The following is a 19,245-nucleotide window of genomic DNA, read 5'->3' on the forward strand; positions in this document are numbered from 1 at the left end:
CCAACCGTGCCGGTCTTCAATTCCCAGTGGGCCGTATTCACCGTCTGCTCCGCAAGGGCAACTATGCCGAGCGAGTTGGTGCCGGCGCTCCAGTTTACCTGGCTGCTGTGATGGAATATCTGGCCGCTGAGGTTCTCGAGTTGGCTGGAAATGCTGCTCGTGACAACAAGAAGACTAGGATTATCCCGCGTCATCTGCAGCTGGCCATCCGCAACGACGAGGAGTTGAACAAGCTGCTCTCCGGCGTCACCATTGCCCAGGGTGGAGTGTTGCCCAACATACAGGCTGTTCTGTTGCCCAAAAAGACCGAGAAGAAGGCTTAAACGTTTGAGATGCGGAGCCAATTGCATACTTATACTTAAAAAACAAACCCAACCGTCCTTTTCAGGACGACCAAGGTGTTACCAAAGAATTGAAGAATTTTCAACACTAATACCATATTATTAAAACAATAAGTATAAGGACGTGTGGGAAACAGATGTATATTTTGTATAAGCGTTGGTCCTATAGAACGGCCAGAAATAAGATCTGAAGTATTCTAAGAGGTTCATCGCAAAATGGCGAATTTCCGTCAATGCTGTATCTGCGGCACAGCCTGTACAAAATAGATGTGTATCTACCTGAACTACTTTCATTTCAAATTTCATTTTGGTTCAATAAACATATATTATTTATGAAGCATCAACTTTCGAATCAAAGCATTTTTGGAAAATGTGTCTCCTTTGGAAATTTAAATGGTGGTCCTGAAAAGGACCGATTGCTGAAAAAGTACAAGCTGTACTAGTTTTTTAACCGCCGAAGCCGTACAGGGTGCGGCCTTGCCTCTTCAGTGCGTACACAACGTCCATGGCGGTGACGGTCTTCCTCTTGGCGTGTTCGGTGTAGGTGACGGCATCACGGATAACGTTCTCCAAGAACACCTTCAGAACGCCTCGTGTTTCCTCGTATATAAGTCCGGAGATGCGTTTTACACCGCCACGACGAGCCAAACGGCGGATAGCTGGCTTCGTGATACCCTGGATGTTGTCACGCAGCACTTTGCGATGACGCTTGGCGCCTCCTTTTCCCAAGCCTTTGCCTCCTTTACCACGACCAGTCATATTTCACTTCTCTTCTCTACTGTTAACACACTGCACGGTACGAAAGTCACTGAAGAACTATTTCCAAATTTTCGACGAGCTCATATTTATACCTAAACCCCCAGAAACACGAGCGAGTCCGAAAGATATGTTCGTCTCGCTCTCCGCTCGACAACTGAGATGGACTCTGCTTCCCTCTCTTTTCAACCCTCCCCGTTTTGCTATATAAGGAGGTAGCAAATGCGGCTATCGTTTATTGTGTTTTGAAACGTGAAGTGAACGTGAACAGCAGTGAATTCGAAAATGGCCCGTACCAAGCAAACCGCTCGCAAATCGACTGGTGGCAAGGCGCCACGCAAGCAACTGGCTACAAAGGCCGCTCGCAAGAGCGCCCCCGCCACCGGAGGCGTGAAGAAGCCTCATCGGTACCGCCCTGGAACTGTTGCCCTGCGTGAGATCCGTCGATACCAGAAGAGTACCGAGCTGCTGATCCGCAAGCTGCCTTTCCAGCGTCTGGTGCGTGAAATCGCTCAGGACTTCAAGACTGACCTGCGATTCCAGAGCTCGGCGGTGATGGCTCTGCAGGAAGCTAGCGAGGCCTATCTAGTAGGCCTCTTTGAAGATACCAACTTGTGTGCCATTCATGCCAAGCGTGTCACCATCATGCCCAAGGACATCCAGTTGGCCCGTCGCATTCGCGGCGAGCGTGCTTAAGTCGAGACGGCTTCAACTGGCTGCCAGTGCGCTTACATAATTTGTACAAATCGGTCCTTTTCAGGACCACAAATTACATTCAATGGGATACTAATTTTATCTGGAGGCTTTAACATAAAATTAAAGAAAATTATTTTCCGTCCCGTTTTTTTAAGCGAATTGAATAATTGTTAATTCATTTTTCCAATTTGTACTGCCTTGATAAAATTTAATAGTAGTCGGAAATTGTCTTTTGATTTGAGTTCCCGGGGTTTTTTATGTGACAGCTGCTGTGCGGTACCGATGGTCAAGACTTTCAAACAGAAAAAATAAAAAAAAATACTAAATGCAGCATAAAAAAATATTAACTGGGCTAATGAATCTGTTGGTTGTTTAATAAACAAAATTTCATATATTTTCTTTATAATTTTAACTGCAGTGCAACCTCCAAGATATTTTTTAATAGGGACGCAAAATAAACAGTTTGTAGCTATATGTATATATTTCTGAAAATTGTTTAGAGTATTTTGAAATATTAGATAAAGCTAATATATAATATTAGTTTTTTACAATATATTTTATTTTTTTTTTATCAAATGTTTTTTAACAAATTTCGTTTTGAATGTCGGCATGTATTGAGAAAGGGTAGCGTTATATGGAACAACCACGATCAACATAAGACATTCAAACATCAACAAAAAATATAAAAACTTTTAAACGCTATTTATAAATTAGACATAGCTGCTAAGGAATGCATAACGTCTTATAAAAAACAAGAAAAATATTAAAACATGTACTTTTTATATTTTTTCTTTAATATTAACTTAAGTGTGGTCTCAGGCCTCAATGGAATTTATATATGGGACGGATATGAGCAAAATGTAGTGAAAACTATTAATAACAATGCCCCAAAAGCTGGACTGCGCTAAGCAAAGACATAATAAATATAAGAAAACATCCAACAAATACCACATGTTAAGTTAATTATATTTTTAACAATCAGAAAACTATTGCCGAGTGTGTTCTCACAGCCAATTTTGCATGTAGCCAAGGGATAACTTGAAACAAATAAAAAAATACCTAAAGTAATAATAAGTATAAAGACTTGTAGTATTACTTAAAGTAAAATGTTCAAACTTCATTTTTCCTTAGCAAGTTACAAAATATTTCTAGAAATCTTATTTTAAAATGTTTTTTTAAAATAATTATTCATGTTACGAATGTCAATCTTGAAGTTGATACGGCTATAAAAGGTTACAAAAACAAGAACATAACATTTCTAGCACATTACCTTCTTAATTTATCGTTTTTGAATGTAAAACGATAAAAAAATTATTTAGTTTTAGTATCTTAAGCCCTGAAAATAAGAAAAAAAGTTTGCACTTCAAGCAAAAATTAGCAGAGCAAATGACTGATGCCAGACTCACAATTGAAGTGCTCTCCTCCTCGATTCTCATTCGAACGAAGGAGGTTGGTCACAAGCGCGCGCTCCGTTTTCTATACAAAAAAGTGTAGTTTAGTGAAAAAAAATGTCTGATTCTGCAGTTGCAACGTCCGCTTCCCCAGTGGCTGCTCCCCCAGCGCCAGTTGCCCCGCCATCGCATCCGCCAACTCAACAAATGGTGGACGCTTCTATCAAGAATTTGAAGGAACGAGGTGGCTCATCTCTTCTGGCAATCAAGAAATACATCACCGCCACCTACAAATGCGATGCCCAGAAGCTGGCTCCATTCATAAAGAAATACTTGAAATCTGCCGTGGTCAATGGAAAGTTGATCCAAACAAAGGGAAAAGGCGCGTCTGGTTCATTCAAACTGTCGGCCTCCGCCAAGAAGGATCCGAAGCCGAAGCCTGCGTCTGCTGAGAAGAAGGTGAAAAGCAAGAAGGTAGCCGTTAAAAAGACCGGAGCCACCGCCAAAAAAGTTGCCGCCGCAGCTGCCGACAAGAAGCACAAGGCTAAGAAGGCTGTGGCCACCAAAAAGACCGCAGAGAAGAAGAAAACAGAGAAGGCGAAGGCCAAAGATGCAAAGAAAACTGGAACCGTGAAGGCGAAGCCAGCAGTAGCGAAGGCCAAGTCGACCGCAGTGAAGCCGAAGGCAGCAAAAGCAGCAAAGGCCAAGCTAGCGGCCTCTGCTAAGCCCAAAAAGGCGGTGAAGAAAGCAGCGGCGCCTGCTACCGCTAAGAAACCGAAAGCCAAGACTACGGCTGCCAAGAAGTAAATTGTGAAAAAGTACAGTACCTGGTACATGCTCGCAATCGTAATTTTAGATTTTTAAATCTGAAATTTAAACAAGCCCTTTTCAGGGCTACAACGTTCGTTTACAGGAGAAAGAAACTTTCAATTCACTTATCCGATTATTTTATGGCCATTCGCATTTTTCCACATTTGATTGGACTCGATTAGTTTATGATTAAAAAAGAAATATATAATAAGAATATGTCATAAATTGTGTCTTAATACAAATAATTATAAGTGTACCCTTGTAGCCGCATTAATTTTAGCTGCTTTACCAGAGTATCTAAATGGAAAGTATATATGGCTCCAAAGTTCTTCAGAAAAAAACACAAATTGAACTTTTATCACGCATTTTATTGGCAAACGGCAAGCTGAAAATTTAGTTTCTTTGGTTAAATATGTTGTGGCCCTGAAAAAGGCCTTTTTGGATCTTCCTCCCCATACGCAGCAGGAGAAAATTACTTGGAGCTAGTGTACTTGGTGACAGCCTTGGTTCCCTCACTGACGGCGTGCTTCGCCAACTCTCCGGGCAGAAGTAGGCGAACAGCCGTTTGGATCTCCCGACTGGTGATAGTCGAGCGCTTGTTGTAGTGAGCCAGACGAGAAGCCTCGGCAGCAATGCGTTCGAAGATATCATTCACAAAGCTGTTCATGATGCTCATCGCCTTCGACGAAATGCCCGTGTCGGGGTGGACCTGCTTCAGGACCTTGTAAATGTAGATGGCGTAGCTCTCCTTCCTCTTGCGCTTCTTCTTCTTGTCGCTCTTGGTGATGTTCTTCTGGGCTTTGCCAGCCTTCTCTGGAAAGGCAGCCTTCCACTAGTTTTCGGCGGCATTATTCACTTCACTTATGATTTCACAAACACAACTCACTGATCATAATGGTGCCCAAGCGCGTTTAACTTTATACTTTTTCTCGAGCCATGTTTTCAGGTCTGGGGCACCCACCCCTAACTGAACGCGCAGGCAGACGGAAAAGTATAAATATGTGGCTACCCGGGGCTCGTCGAGCATTCGTTTTTAGTGTGTAAAGTGAACTAAGTGAAATACTCGTAAAGCAAAATGTCTGGTCGTGGAAAAGGTGGCAAAGTGAAGGGAAAGGCGAAGTCCCGCTCCAACCGTGCCGGTCTTCAGTTCCCAGTAGGCCGTATTCACCGTCTGCTCCGCAAGGGCAACTATGCCGAGCGAGTTGGTGCCGGCGCTCCAGTTTACCTGGCTGCTGTGATGGAATATCTGGCCGCTGAGGTTCTCGAGTTGGCTGGAAATGCTGCTCGTGACAACAAGAAGACTAGGATTATCCCGCGTCATCTGCAGCTGGCCATCCGCAACGACGAGGAGTTGAACAAGCTGCTCTCCGGCGTCACCATTGCCCAGGGTGGAGTGTTGCCCAACATACAGGCTGTTCTGTTGCCCAAAAAGACCGAGAAGAAGGCTTAAACGTTTGATACATACTTGTACATAAACAAACATAAACAAACCCAACCGTCCTTTTCAGGACGACCAAGGTGTTACCAAAGAATTGAAGAATTTTCAATACTAATACCATATTATTAAAACAATAAGTATAAGGACGTGTGGGAAACAGATGTCGATTTTGTATAAGCGTTGGTCCTATAGCAGTCGGCCAGAAATAAGACCTAAGAGGTTCATCGCAAAATGGCGAATTTCCGTCAATGCTGTATCTGCGGCACAGCCTGTACAAAATAGATGTGTATCTACCTGAACTACTTTCATAAATTTCATTTTGGTTCAATAAACATATATTTTTTATGAAGCATCATCTTTCGAATCAAAGCATTATTGGAAAATGTGTCTCCTTTGGAAATTTAAATGGTGGTCCTGAAAAGGACCGATTGCTGAAAAAGTACAAGCTGTACTAGTTTTTTAACCGCCGAAGCCGTACAGGGTGCGGCCTTGCCTTTTCAGTGCGTACACAACGTCCATGGCGGTCTTCCTCTTGGCGTGTTCGGTGTAGGTGACGGCATCACGGATAACGTTCTCCAAGAACACCTTCAGAACGCCTCGTGTTTCCTCGTATATAAGTCCGGAGATGCGTTTTACACCGCCACGACGAGCCAAACGGCGGATAGTGATACAGCTTCGTGATACCCTGGATGTTGTCACGCAGCACTTTGCGGTGACGCTTGGCGCCTCCTTTTCCCAAGCCTTTGCCTCCTTTACCACGACCAGTCATATTTCACTTCTCTTCTCTACTGTTAACACACTGCACGGTACGAAAGTCACTGAAGAACTATTTCCAAATTTTCGACGAGCTCATATTTATACCTAAACCCCCAGAAACACGAGCGAGTCCGAACGATATGTTCGTCTCGCTCTCCGCTCGACAACTGAGATGGACTCTGCTTCCCTCTCTTTTCAACCCTCCCCGTTTTGCTATATAAGGAGGTAGCAAATGCGGCTATCGTTTATTGTGTTTTGAAACGTGAAGTGAACGTGAACAGCAGTGAATTCGAAAATGGCCCGTACCAAGCAAACCGCTCGCAAATCGACTGGTGGCAAGGCGCCACGTAAGCAACTGGCTACTAAGGCCGCTCGCAAGAGCGCTCCCGCCACCGGAGGCGTGAAGAAGCCTCATCGGTACCGCCCTGGAACTGTTGCCCTGCGTGAGATCCGTCGATACCAGAAGAGTACCGAGCTGCTGATCCGCAAGCTGCCTTTCCAGCGCCTGGTGCGTGAAATCGCTCAGGACTTCAAGACTGACCTGCGATTCCAGAGCTCGGCGGTGATGGCTCTGCAGGAAGCTAGCGAGGCCTATCTATCAGGACCACAAATTACATTCAATGGGATACTAATTTTATCTGGAGGCTTTAACATAAAATTAAAGAAAATTATTTTCCGTCCCGTTTTTTTAAGCGAATTGAATAATTGTTAATTCATTTTTCCAATTTGTACTGCCTTGATAAAATTTAATAGTAGTCGGAAATTGTCTTTTGATTTGAGTTCCCGGGGTTTTTTATGTGACAGCTGCTGTGCGGTACCGATGGTCAAGACTTTCAAACAGAAAAAATAAAAAAAAATACTAAATGCAGCATAAAAAAATATTAACTGGGCTAATGAATCAGTTGGTTGCTTAATAAACAAAATTTCATATATTTTCTTTATAATTTTAACTGCAGTGCAACCTCCAAGATATTTTTTAATAGGGACGCAAAATAAACAGTTTGTAGCTATATGTAAATATTTCTGAAAATTGTTTATAGTATATTGAAATATTAGATAAAGCTAATATATAATATTAGTTTTTTACAATATATTTTATTTTTTTTTTTTATCAAATGTTTTTTAACAAATTTCGTTTTGAATGTCGGCATGTATTGAGAAAGGGTAGCGTTATATGGAACAACCACGATCAACATAAGACATTCAAACATCAACAAAAAATATAAAAACTTTTAAGCGCTATTTATAAATTAGACATAGCTGCTAAGGAATGCATAACGTCTTATAAAAAACAAGAAAAATATTAAAACATGTACTTTTTATATTTTTTCTTTAATATTAACTTAAGTGTGGTCTCAGGCCTCAATGGAATTTATATATGGGACGGATATTAGCAAAATGTAGTGAAAACTATTAATAACAATGCCCCAAAAGCTGGACTGCGCTAAGCAAAGACATAATAAATATAAGAAAACATCCAACAAATACCACATGTTAAGTTAATTATATTTTTAACAATCAGAAAACTATTGCCGAGTGTGTTCTCACAGCCAATTTTGCATGTAGCCAAGGGATAACTTGAAACAAATAAAAAAATACCTAAAGTAATAATAAGTATAAAGACTTGTAGTATTACTTAAAGTAAAATGTTCAAACTTCATTTTTCCTTAGCAAGTTACAAAATATTTCTAGAAATCTTATTTTAAAATGTTTTTTTAAAATAATTATTCATGTTACGAATGTCAATCTTGAAGTTGATACGGCTATAAAAGGTTACAAAAACAAGAACATAACATTTCTAGCACATTACCTTCTTAATTTATCGTTTTTGAATGTAAAACGATAAAAAAATTATTTAGTTTTAGTATCTTAAGCCCTGAAAATAAGAAAATAAGTTTGCACTTCAAGCAAAAATTAGCAGAGCAAATGACTGATGCCAGACTCACAGTTGAAGTGCTCTCCTCCTCGATTCTCATTCGAACGAAGGAGGTTGGTCACAAGCGCGCGCTCCGTTTTCTATACAAAAAAGTGTAGTTTAGTGAAAAAAAATGTCTGATTCTGCAGTTGCAACGTCCGCTTCCCCAGTGGCTGCTCCCCCAGCGCCAGTTGCCCCGCCATCGCATCCGCCAACTCAACAAATGGTGGACGCTTCTATCAAGAATTTGAAGGAACGAGGTGGCTCATCTCTTCTGGCAATCAAGAAATACAATTTTATGGCCATTCGCATTTTTCCACATTTAATTGGACTCGATTAGTTTATGATTAAAAAAGAAATATGTAATAAGAATATGTCATAACTTGTGTCTTAATACAAATAATTATAAGTGTACCCTTGTAGCCGCATTAATTTTAGCTGCTTCACCAGAGTATCTAAATGGAAAGTATATATGGCTCCAAAGTTCTTCAGAAAAAAACACAAATTGAACTTTTATCACGCATTTTATTGGCAAACGGCAAGCTGAAAATTTAGTTTCTTTGGTTAAATATGTTGTGGCCCTGAAAAAGGCCTTTTTGGATCTTCCTCCCCATACGCAGCAGGAGAAAATTACTTGGAGCTAGTGTACTTGGTGACAGCCTTGGTTCCCTCACTGACGGCGTGCTTCGCCAACTCTCCGGGCAGAAGTAGGCGAACAGCCGTTTGGATCTCCCGACTGGTGATAGTCGAGCGCTTGTTGTAGTGAGCCAGACGAGAAGCCTCGGCAGCAATGCGTTCGAAGATATCATTCACAAAGCTGTTCATGATGCTCATCGCCTTCGACGAAATGCCCGTGTCGGGGTGGACCTGCTTCAGGACCTTGTAAATGTAGATGGCGTAGCTCTCCTTCCTCTTCTTGTCGCTCTTGGTGATGTTCTTCTGGGCTTTGCCAGCCTTCTCTGGAAAGGCAGCCTTCCACTAGTTTTCGCCGGCATTTTTCACTTCACTTATGATTTCACAAACACAACTCACTGATCATAATGGTGCCCAAGCGCGTTCAAGTTTATACTTTTTCTCGAGCCATGTTTTCAGGTCTGGGGCACCCACCCCTAACTGAACGCGCAGGCAGACGGAAAAGTATAAATAGTGGCTACCCGGGGCTCGTCGAGCATTCGTTTTCAGTGTGTAAAGTGAACTAAGTGAAATACTCGTAAAGCAAAATGTCTGGTCGTGGAAAAGGTGGCAAAGTGAAGGGAAAGGCGAAGTCCCGCTCCAACCGTGCCGGTCTTCAGTTCCCAGTGGGCCGTATTCACCGTCTGCTCCGCAAGGGCAACTATGCCGACGAGTTGGTGCCGGCGCTCCAGTTTACCTGGCTGCTGTGATGGAATATCTGGCCGCTGAGGTTCTTGAGTTGGCTGGCAATGCTGCTCGTGACAACAAGAAGACTAGGATTATCCCGCGTCATCTGCAGCTGGCCATCCGCAACGACGAGGAGTTGAACAAGCTGCTCTCCGGCGTCACCATTGCCCAGGGTGAAGTGTTGCCCAACATACAGGCTGTTCTGTTGCCCAAAAAGACCGAGAAGAAGGCTTAAACGTTTGAGATGCGGAGCTAATTGCGTACTTGTACATAAAAAACAAACCCAACCGTCCTTTTCAGGACGACCAAGGTGTTACCAAAGAATTGAAGAATTTTCAATACTAATACCATATTATTAAAAAAATAAGTATAAGGACGTGTGGGAAACAGATGTCGATTTTGTATAAGCGTTGGTCCTAAGCAGTCGGCCAGAAATAAAATCTGAAGTATTCTAAGAGGTTCATCGCAAAATGGCGAATTTCCGTCAATGCTGTATCTGCGGCACAGCCTGTACAAAATAGATGTGTATCTACCTGAACTACTTTCATAAATTTCATTTTGGTTCAATAAACATATATTATTTATGAAGCATCATCTTTCGAATCAAAGCATTATTGGAAAATGTGTCTCCTTTGGAAATTTAAATGGTGGTCCTGAAAAGGACCGATTGCTGAAAAAGTACAAGCTGTACTAGTTTTTTAACCGCCGAAGCCGTACAGGGTGCGGCCTTGCCTCTTCAGTGCGTACACAACGTCCATGGCGGTCTTCCTCTTGGCGTGTTCGGTGTAGGTGACGGCATCACGGATAACGTTCTCCAAGAACACCTTCAGAACGCCTCGTGTTTCCTCGTATATAAGTCCGGAGATGCGTTTTACACCGCCACGACGAGCCAAACGGCGGATAGTGATACGGCTTCGTGATACCCTGGATGTTGTCACGCAGCACTTTGCGGTGACGCTTGGCGCCTCCTTTTCCCAAGCCTTTGCCTCCTTTACCACGACCAGTCATATTTCACTTCTCTTCTCTACTTAACACACTGCACGAAACGAAAGTCACTGAAGAACTATTTCCAAATTTTCGACGAGCTCATATTTATACCTAACCCCCAGAAACACGAGCGAGTCCGAACGATATGTTCGTCTCGCTCTCCGCTCGACAACTGAGATGGGCTCTGCTTCCCTCTCTTTTCAACCCTCCCCGTTTTGCTATATAAGGAGGTAGCAAATGCGGCTATCGTTTATTGTGTTTTGAAACGTGAAGTGAACGTGAACAGCAGTGATTTCGAAAATGGCCCGTACCAAGCAAACCGCTCGCAAATCGACTGGTGGCAAGGCGCCACGCAAGCAACTGGCTACTAAGGCCGCTCGCAAGAGCGCCCCCGCCACCGGAGGCGTGAAGAAGCCTCATCGGTACCGCCCTGGAACTGTTGCCCTGCGTGAGATCCGTCGATACCAGAAGAGTACCGAGCTGCTGATCCGCAAGCTGCCTTTCCAGCGTCTGGTGCGTGAAATCGCTCAGGACTTCAAGACTGACCTGCGATTCCAGAGCTCGGCGGTGAAGGCTCTTCAGGAAGCTAGCGAGGCCTATCTAGTAGGCCTCTTTGCAGATACCAACTTGTGTGCCATTCATGCCAAGCGTGTCACCATCATGCCCAAGGACATCCAGTTGGCCCGTCGCATTCGCGGCGAGCGTGCTTAAGTCGAGACGGCTTCAACTGGCTGCCAGTGCGCTAACATAATTTGTAAAAATCGGTCCTTTTCAGGACCACAAATTACATTCAATGGGATACTAATTTTATCTGGAGGCTTTAACATAAAAATAAAGAAAATTATTTTCCGACCCGTTTTTTTAAGCGAATTGAATAATTGTTAATTCATTTTTGCAATTTGTACTGCCTTGATAAAATTTAATAGTAGTCGGAAATTGTCTTTTGATTTGAGTTGCCGGGGTTTTTTATGTGACAGCTGCTATGCGGCACCGATGGTCAAGACTTTCAAACAGAAAAAATAAAAAAAAATACTAAATGCAGCACAAAAAAATATTAACTGGGCTAATGAATCTGTTGGTTGTTTAATAAACAAAATTTCATATATTTTCTTTATAATTTTAACTGCAGTGCAACCTCCAAGATATTTTTTAATAGGGACGCAAAATAAACAGTTTGTAGCTATATGTATCTATTTCTGAAAATTGTTTATAGTATATGGAAATATTAGATAAAGCTAATATATAATATTAGTTTTTTACAATATATTTTATTTTTTTTTTTTATCAAATGTTTTTTAACAAATTTCGTTTTGAATGTCGGCATGTATTGAGAAAGGGTAGCGTTATATGGAACAACCACGATCAACATAAGACATTCAAACATCAACAAAAAATATAAAAACTTTTAAGCGCTATTTATAAATTAGACATAGCTGCTAAGGAATGCATAACGTCTTATAAAAAACAAGAAAAATATTAAAACATGTACTTTTTATATTTTTTCTTTAATATTAACTTAAGTGTGGTCTCAGGCCTCAATGGAATTTATATATGGGACGGATATTAGCAAAATGTAGTGAAAACTATTAATAACAATGCCCCAAAAGCTGGACTGCGCTAAGCAAAGACATAATAAATATAAGAAAACATCGAACAAATACCACATTTTAAGTTAATTATATTTTTAACAATCAGAAAACTATTGCCGAGTGTGTTCTCACAGCCAATTTTGCATGTAGCCAAGGGACAACTTGAAACAAATAAAAAAATACCTAAAGTAATAATAAGTATAAAGGCTTGTAGTATTACTTAAAGTAAAATGTTCAAACTTCATTTTTCCTTAGCAAGTTACAAAATATTTCTAGAAATCTTATTTTAAAATGTTTTTTTAAAATAATTATTCATGTTACGAATGTCAATCTTGAAGTTGATACGGCTATAAAAGGTTACAAAAACAAGAACATAACATTTCTAGCACATTACCTTCTTAATTTATCGTTTTTGAATGTAAAACGATAAAAAAATTATTTAGTTTTAGTATCTTAAGCCCTGAAAATAAGAAAATAAGTTTGCACTTCAAGCAAAAATTAGCAGAGCAAATGACTGATGCCAGACTCACAGTTGAAGTGCTCTCCTCCTCGATTCTCATTCGAACGAAGGAGGTTGGTCACAAGCGCGCGCTCCGTTTTCTATACAAAAAAGTGTAGTTTAGTGAAAAAAAATGTCTGATTCTGCAGTTGCAACGTCCGCTTCCCCAGTGGCTGCTCCCCCAGCGCCAATTGAGAAGAAGCTGGCCACCAAAAAGGCATCTGGTTCCGCTGCCCTAAAAGCAAAGAAGGCCGCTGCCCCGCCATCGCATCCGCCAACTCAACAAATGGTGGACGCTTCTATCATGAATTTGAAGGAACGAGGTGGCTCATCCCTTCTGGCAATCAAGAAATACATTACCGCCACCTACAAATGCGATGCCCAGAAGCTGGCTCCATTCATAAAGAAATACTTGAAATCTGCCGTGGTCAATGGAAAGTTGATCCAAACAAAGGGAAAAGGCGCGTCTGGTTCATTCAAACTGTCGGCCTCCGCCAAGAAGGATCCGAAGCCGAAGCCTGCGTCTGCTGAGAAGAAGGTGAAAAGCAAGAAGGCAGCCGTCAAAAAGACCGGAGCCACCGTCTGCTGAGAAGAAGGTGAAAAGCAAGAAGGTAGCCGTCAAAAAGACCGGAGCCACCGTCAAGAAAGTTGCCGCCGCAGCTGCCGACAAGAAGCACAAGGCTAAGAAGGCTGTGGCCACCAAAAAGACCGCAGAGAAGAAGAAAACAGAGAAGGCGAAGGCCAAGTATGCAAATAAAACTGGAACCGTGAAGGCGAAGCCAGCAGCAGCGAAGGCCAAGTCGACCGCAGTGAAGCCGAAGGCAGCAAAAGCAGCAAAGGCCAAGCTAGCGGCCTCTGCTAAGCCCAAAAAGGCGGTGAAGAAAGCAGCGGCGCCTGCTACCGCTAAGAAACCGAAAGCCAAGACTACGGCTGCCAAGAAGTAAATTGTGAAAAAGTACAGTACCTGGTACATGCTCGCAATCGTAATTTTAGATTTTGAAATCTGAAATTTAAACAAGCCCTTTTCAGGGCTACAACGTTCGTTTACAGGAGAAAGAAACTTTCAATTCACTTATCCGATTATTTTATGGCCATTCGCATTTTTCCACATTTAATTGGACTCGATTAGTTTATGATTAAAAAAGAAATATGTAATAAGAATATGTCATAACTTGTGTCTTAATACAAATAATTATAAGTGTACCCTTGTAGCCGCATTAATTTTAGCTGCTTCACCAGAGTATCTAAATGGAAAGTATATATGGCTCCAAAGTAAGTTCTTCAGAAAAAAACACAAATTGAACATTTATCACGCATTTTATTGGCAAACGGCAAGCTGAAAATTTAGTTTCATTGGTTAAATATGTTGTGGCCCTGAAAAGGGCCTTTTTGGATCTTCCTCCCCATACGCAGCAGGAGAAAATTACTTGGAGCTGGTGTACTTGGTGACAGCCTTGGTTCCCTCACTGACGGCGTGCTTCGCCAACTCTCCGGGCAGAAGTAGGCGAACAGCCGTTTGGATCTCCCGACTGGTGATAGTCGAGCGCTTGTTGTAGTGAGCCAGACGAGATGCCTCGGCAGCAATGCGTTCGAAGATATCATTCACAAAGCTGTTCATGATGCTCATCGCCTTCGACGAAATGCCCGTGTCGGGGTGGACCTGCTTCAGGACCTTGTAAATGTAGATGGCGTAGCTCTCCTTCCTCTTGCGCTTCTTCTTCTTGTCGCTCTTGGTGATGTTCTTCTGGGCTTTGCCAGCCTTCTTGGCTTCCTTTCCACTAGTTTTCGGCGGCATTATTCACTTCACTTATGATTTCACAAACACAACTCACTGATCATAATGGTGTCCAAGCGCGTTTAACTTTATACTTTTTCTCGAGCCATGTTTTCAGGTCTGGGGCACCTAACCCTAACTAAACGCGCAGGCAGACGGAAAAGTATAAAGTCCTGCTCCGGAAAGGCAAAGTCCCGCTCCAACCGTGCCGGTCTTCAATTCCCAGTGGGCCGTATTCACCGTCTGCTCCGCAAGGGCAACTATGCCGAGCGAGTTGGTGCCGGCGCTCCAGTTTACCTGGCTGCTGTGATGGAATATCTGGCCGCTGAGGTTCTCGAGTTGGCTGGCAATGCTGCTCGTGACAACAAGAAGACTAGGATTATCCCGCGTCATCTGCAGCTGGCCATCCGCAACGACGAGGAGTTGAACAAGCTGCTCTCCGGCGTCACCATTGCCCAGGGTGGAGAGTTGTCCAACATACAGGCTGTTCTGTTGCCCAAAAAGACCGAGAAGAAGGCTTAAACGTTTGAGATGCGGAGCTAATTGCGTACTTGTACATAAAAAACAAACCCAACCGTCCTTTTCAGGACGACCAAGGTGTTACCAAAGAATTGAAGAATTTTCAATACTAATACCATATTATTAAAAAAATAAGTATAAGGACGTGTGGGAAACAGATGTCGATTTTGTATAAGCGTTGGTCCTAAGCAGTCGGCCAGAAATAAGATCTGAAGTATTCTAAGAGGTTCATCGCAAAATGGCGAATTTCCGTCAATGCTGTATCTGCGGCACAGCCTGTACAAAATAGATGTGTATCTACCTGAACTACTTTCATAAATTTCATTTTGGTTCAATAAACATATATTATTTATGAAGCATCATCTTTCGAATCAAAGCATTATTGGAAAATGTGTCTCCTTTGGAAATTTAAATGGTGGTCCTGAAAAGGACCGATTGCTGAAAAAGTACAAGCTGTACTAGTTTTTTACCCGCCGAAGCCGTACAGGGTGCGGCCTTGCCTCTTCAGTGCGTACACAACGTCCATGGCGGTGACGGTCTTCCTCTTGGCGTGTTCGGTGTAGGTGACGGCATCACGGATAACGTTCTCCAAGAACACCTTCAGAACGCCTCGTGTTTCCTCGTATATAAGTCCGGAGATGCGTTTTACACCGCCACGACGAGCCAAACGGCGGATAGCTGGCTTCGTGATACCCTGGATGTTATCACGCAGCATTTTGCGGTGACGCTCGGCGCCTCCTTTTACCAAGCCTTTGCCTCCTTTACCACGACCAGTCATATTTCACTTCTCTTCTACTGTTAACATACTGCACGATACGAAAGTCACTGAAGAACTATTTCCAAACTTTCGACGAGCTCATATTTATACCTAAACCCCCAGAAACACGAGCGAGTCCGAACGATATGTTCGTCTCGCTCTCCGCTTTACAACCGAGATGGACGCTGCTTCCCTCTCTTTTCAACCCTCCCCGTTTTGCTATATAAGGAGGTAGCAAAAGCGGCTATCGTTTATTGGGAAACGCCTCGCCACCGGACGCATGGAACTGTTGCCCTGCGTGAGATCCGTCGATACCAGAAGAGTACCGAGCTGCTGATCCGCAAGCTACCTTCCCAGCGTCTGGTGCGTGAAATCGCTCAGGACTTCAAGACTGACCTGCGATTCCAGATCTCTGCAGGAAGCTAGCGAGGCCTATCTGGTTGGCCTCTTTAAAGATACCAACTTGTGCGCCATCCAGTTGGCCCGTCGTATTCGCGGGCATGCTTAAGTCGAGACGGCTTTAACTGGCTGCCAGTGCGCTTAAATAATTTGTACGAATCGGTCCTTTTCAGAACCACAAATTACATTCAATGAGATACTAATTTTTATCTGGAGGCTTTAACATAAAAATACAACAATTTTTTTCCGTCCCGTTTTCTTAAGCGAATTAAATAATTATTTTTAAATTATTTTGCATCTCTTACTGCCCTGAAAAAATTAAATAGTAATCGGAAATTGTCTTTTGATTTGAGTTGCTGGGGTGGCAAGGATGATCAAGAATTTCAAACATAAATAAATATTTAAAAAAATATTACATGCAAGATGAAAAAAAAATTACTTCGGCTAATTAATCTATTGGTTGTTTAATAAACAAAATGTCTTATATATATTTTTTTAATTTTACCTTTAGTGCAACCTCTAAGAAGTTTCGTATAAGGGACGCAAAATAAACAGTTCGTTGGTATATATATTTCTGAAGTAGTTTATCGTACATTGAAAAAGTAGATTAACCTGATATATAACAATAATTTTTTACAAATTTAAGTTGTTTTTTTATCAAATGTTTTCTACAAATTTTATTTTTGAATATAGGTATGTATTTAGAAAGGGTTAACCCTACCCTTTCTGGACCTTCTACCCTTATGGAACAAAAACGATCAACATTAGACGCTACGTAAAAATTAGACATAATTGATGCATAATGTTTTATAAAAACCAGAAAATTATTAAAACATGTTCTTTTTATATTTTTTCATTTATAGTAACCTAAGTCTGTGGACTCAGGCCTCAATGGAATTTATATATTGGACACATTTTAGCAAAATGTACTAAAAAGTATTAATAAACATGCCTCAAATGCAGCACTGCCTTACGTGAAGACATAATAAATATAAGAAAACATCAAAGAAATACCTCGTTTTAAGTTATTCATATTTTTTACAGTCGAAAACTCTTGTCGAGCGTATTCTCACGCCCAACTTTGCACGTACCCCAGAGACAATTTGAAACAAAAATTAAAATACCTATAATTCTATGCAAAGAATACTTTTCCTTTTTAAAAACTAAATTTTATGGAAAATATTACTTCTGTTCTATTCATAAGTGCCTTTAATTCTTCGGACATTATTTGTATACCTTAACCTTTTAACTCTTGCACACACTTCGTTGCTTTATGCTTGTCAAATATAAATTTCGAGATTAGCCCCTGTTTAGAGGAGGCATTAATTTATGCCATCTTTTTTGCGAATGTTAAACGAGGGAGTATAGAACGGTGTTAAAAGAAGAGCCGAGAATGTGGTTCGATTTCAAATGCATTTATTGCTGTAGCGAGAGCGAACGAACTGCTTCGTACCAGCGATCAAAAGCGAATGAAAGATGAGTGTGCAGGTCCGAGAGATCAGCGAGCACAGCGAAGTGCCGATGAAGTGGCACATTTCTTCCCGACAGGAGTGACTTCCGCGATCCTAATGCGATATCGCGGACGATAGTTTTCATCTTCTAGAAGTCACTTAGAAGTGTCTTCCACGATAGAAAATGCTTGCAGCGTTATTTTGTTTACATTGTTGCTGTCAGTGATGCTGACCAAATGGAAAACAATAAATGGTTTTAAAATGATTTTAAATTGATTTCTGCGGCTGCTCCCGACATGCTGCCCCCGTTGGAAGAGTCATGCTTCCAAGTGAAGTGGTTTATAGGGGCAGTACCACAAGCTTCCTCATTGCCCGCTTGCATAGTCCAGAGTCGGTTCGGATGACTGCAACTCGTTCGACGCCATCCTCTCCGGAGACGGTGCTCTCGACCCTGCCGAGGCGCAACCGCAAAGGGGGTATGTTGTCCTCTTTGATGAGGAGCATCCTGCAGCAGCGAAAGGTAGTCGGCGCCAAAAGGTTTGTTGCATTTGGCATACGCGCTGCCACCGGCTCAAGCGATCGATGTTCAGATGGGTGACATCAGGCTCATTCATTGGGGTGAATGTAGATCCAATGAGAAAGTTGCAGGCGTAAGAACGCTAATGTCATCTGGGTTTTCTGAAATGGGACAGAACGGCCGTGAGTTAAAAATTGTGGAAATTTCACAAACTAAAGTGCGCAGTTCATGAAATGAGAGAATTGATTTTCCAACAACACGGACGAAATGATATTTTGCGGATTCGACCGCGTCCTCCCACAGGCCACCAAAGTGCGGGGAACGAGGTGGGATGAAATTCCACCGGATCATGATGTGTTCGACTAGCTTGTGCTTTAATCTAAAACATTGAATGCACTTGTTGATGACAGCAGAAACCGTTTTTCGCCCTCCAATGGGCCAGAATCTCTGTCGTAAAGCGGCTAACAAGCTCTGTGCTCCTGCATGAAGGAACTTGGGATGAAAATGATCAATGATAGCTAAGGTTATATGATGAGACTTGGGAAGAATCATAGGGTGCTTGGCATCGAAATCCAGCTGCGAATTATGAAGACGTACGCCGACGCGCATTGAACCTCCTGCATCTATAAATGGGTTTAAGGATATAAGTTTACTCCTCGGCGACAGCTTCATCTTCAAGGTTAGTGCCTTGTGATCTTCGGCGAAATGCACGCGCTGAAACCCTTTAATGAGTAGATGAGTACCACCTATGATTTCCTCGACTGTAAGCTTTCCTTTATGCCATACTCGATCCTTGCTGACCCTTTGAAGGAACCGGTCCTTCACTCCAAAGTTTTGATCCCACCAGCTCAATAGGGGTACATCCACGAGATAAGATATCCACCGGATTCTGCCGTGACGGTACGTGCTTCCAAGTCATTCCCTTAGTTCTCTCCTGTATCTGCGAAATCCTGTTCGAAACGAAAATGTTAAAATACGATGGAGGTAGGCGGATCCAAGCAACTATTGTCGAATCTGACCAACAATGAAAGGTGCAAGATCGAGGTGCCATTTGTGCCACTTAAGAGGCAAGCTCGGACAGTAAAAGAACGGAAGAAATCTCTAGATTTGCAATCGTGAGGGTCTTCAAGGGTGCGACTCTTAACTTTGAGCAAAGTAGGTTCAACGAAACGATACCCTGATCGAACATAAATGCAAGCTCCGTAAACTGCCATGCTTGCATCGCAAAATCCATGGGTTTCGCACGATGAGTTATGCTGTAGAACAAAGCGTGGAAACTTCAAGCAAGCAA

At 42.2% G+C, this 19,245-nt stretch overlaps 2 protein-coding genes across 2 annotated transcripts; both read left to right on the top strand.

The window, feature by feature from the left end:
- Positions 1-3,293: 3,293 nt before the first annotated feature.
- On the top strand, positions 3,294-4,075 carry LOC122817892 (histone H1-like). Its single transcript, XM_044091330.2, has one exon. The coding sequence runs from the start codon at positions 3,302-3,304 to the stop codon at positions 3,989-3,991; it is 690 nt and encodes a 229-aa protein (XP_043947265.2). The 5' UTR covers positions 3,294-3,301; the 3' UTR covers positions 3,992-4,075.
- Positions 4,076-12,661: 8,586 nt separating this feature from the next.
- LOC122818041 (histone H1-like) lies at positions 12,662-13,694 on the top strand. The gene is made up of 2 exons (XM_050885116.1): positions 12,662-13,075; positions 13,134-13,694. Exons 1-2 carry the CDS (start codon positions 12,671-12,673, stop codon positions 13,479-13,481), a joined length of 753 nt encoding a protein of 250 aa, XP_050741073.1. The 5' UTR covers positions 12,662-12,670; the 3' UTR covers positions 13,482-13,694.
- The last annotated feature ends 5,551 nt before the right edge of the window (positions 13,695-19,245 follow it).

This window comes from Drosophila biarmipes, chromosome 2L, assembly GCF_025231255.1.
Source record: "Drosophila biarmipes strain raj3 chromosome 2L, RU_DBia_V1.1, whole genome shotgun sequence".
In the NCBI taxonomy this organism is placed as follows: Eukaryota; Metazoa; Arthropoda; class Insecta; order Diptera; family Drosophilidae; genus Drosophila; species Drosophila biarmipes.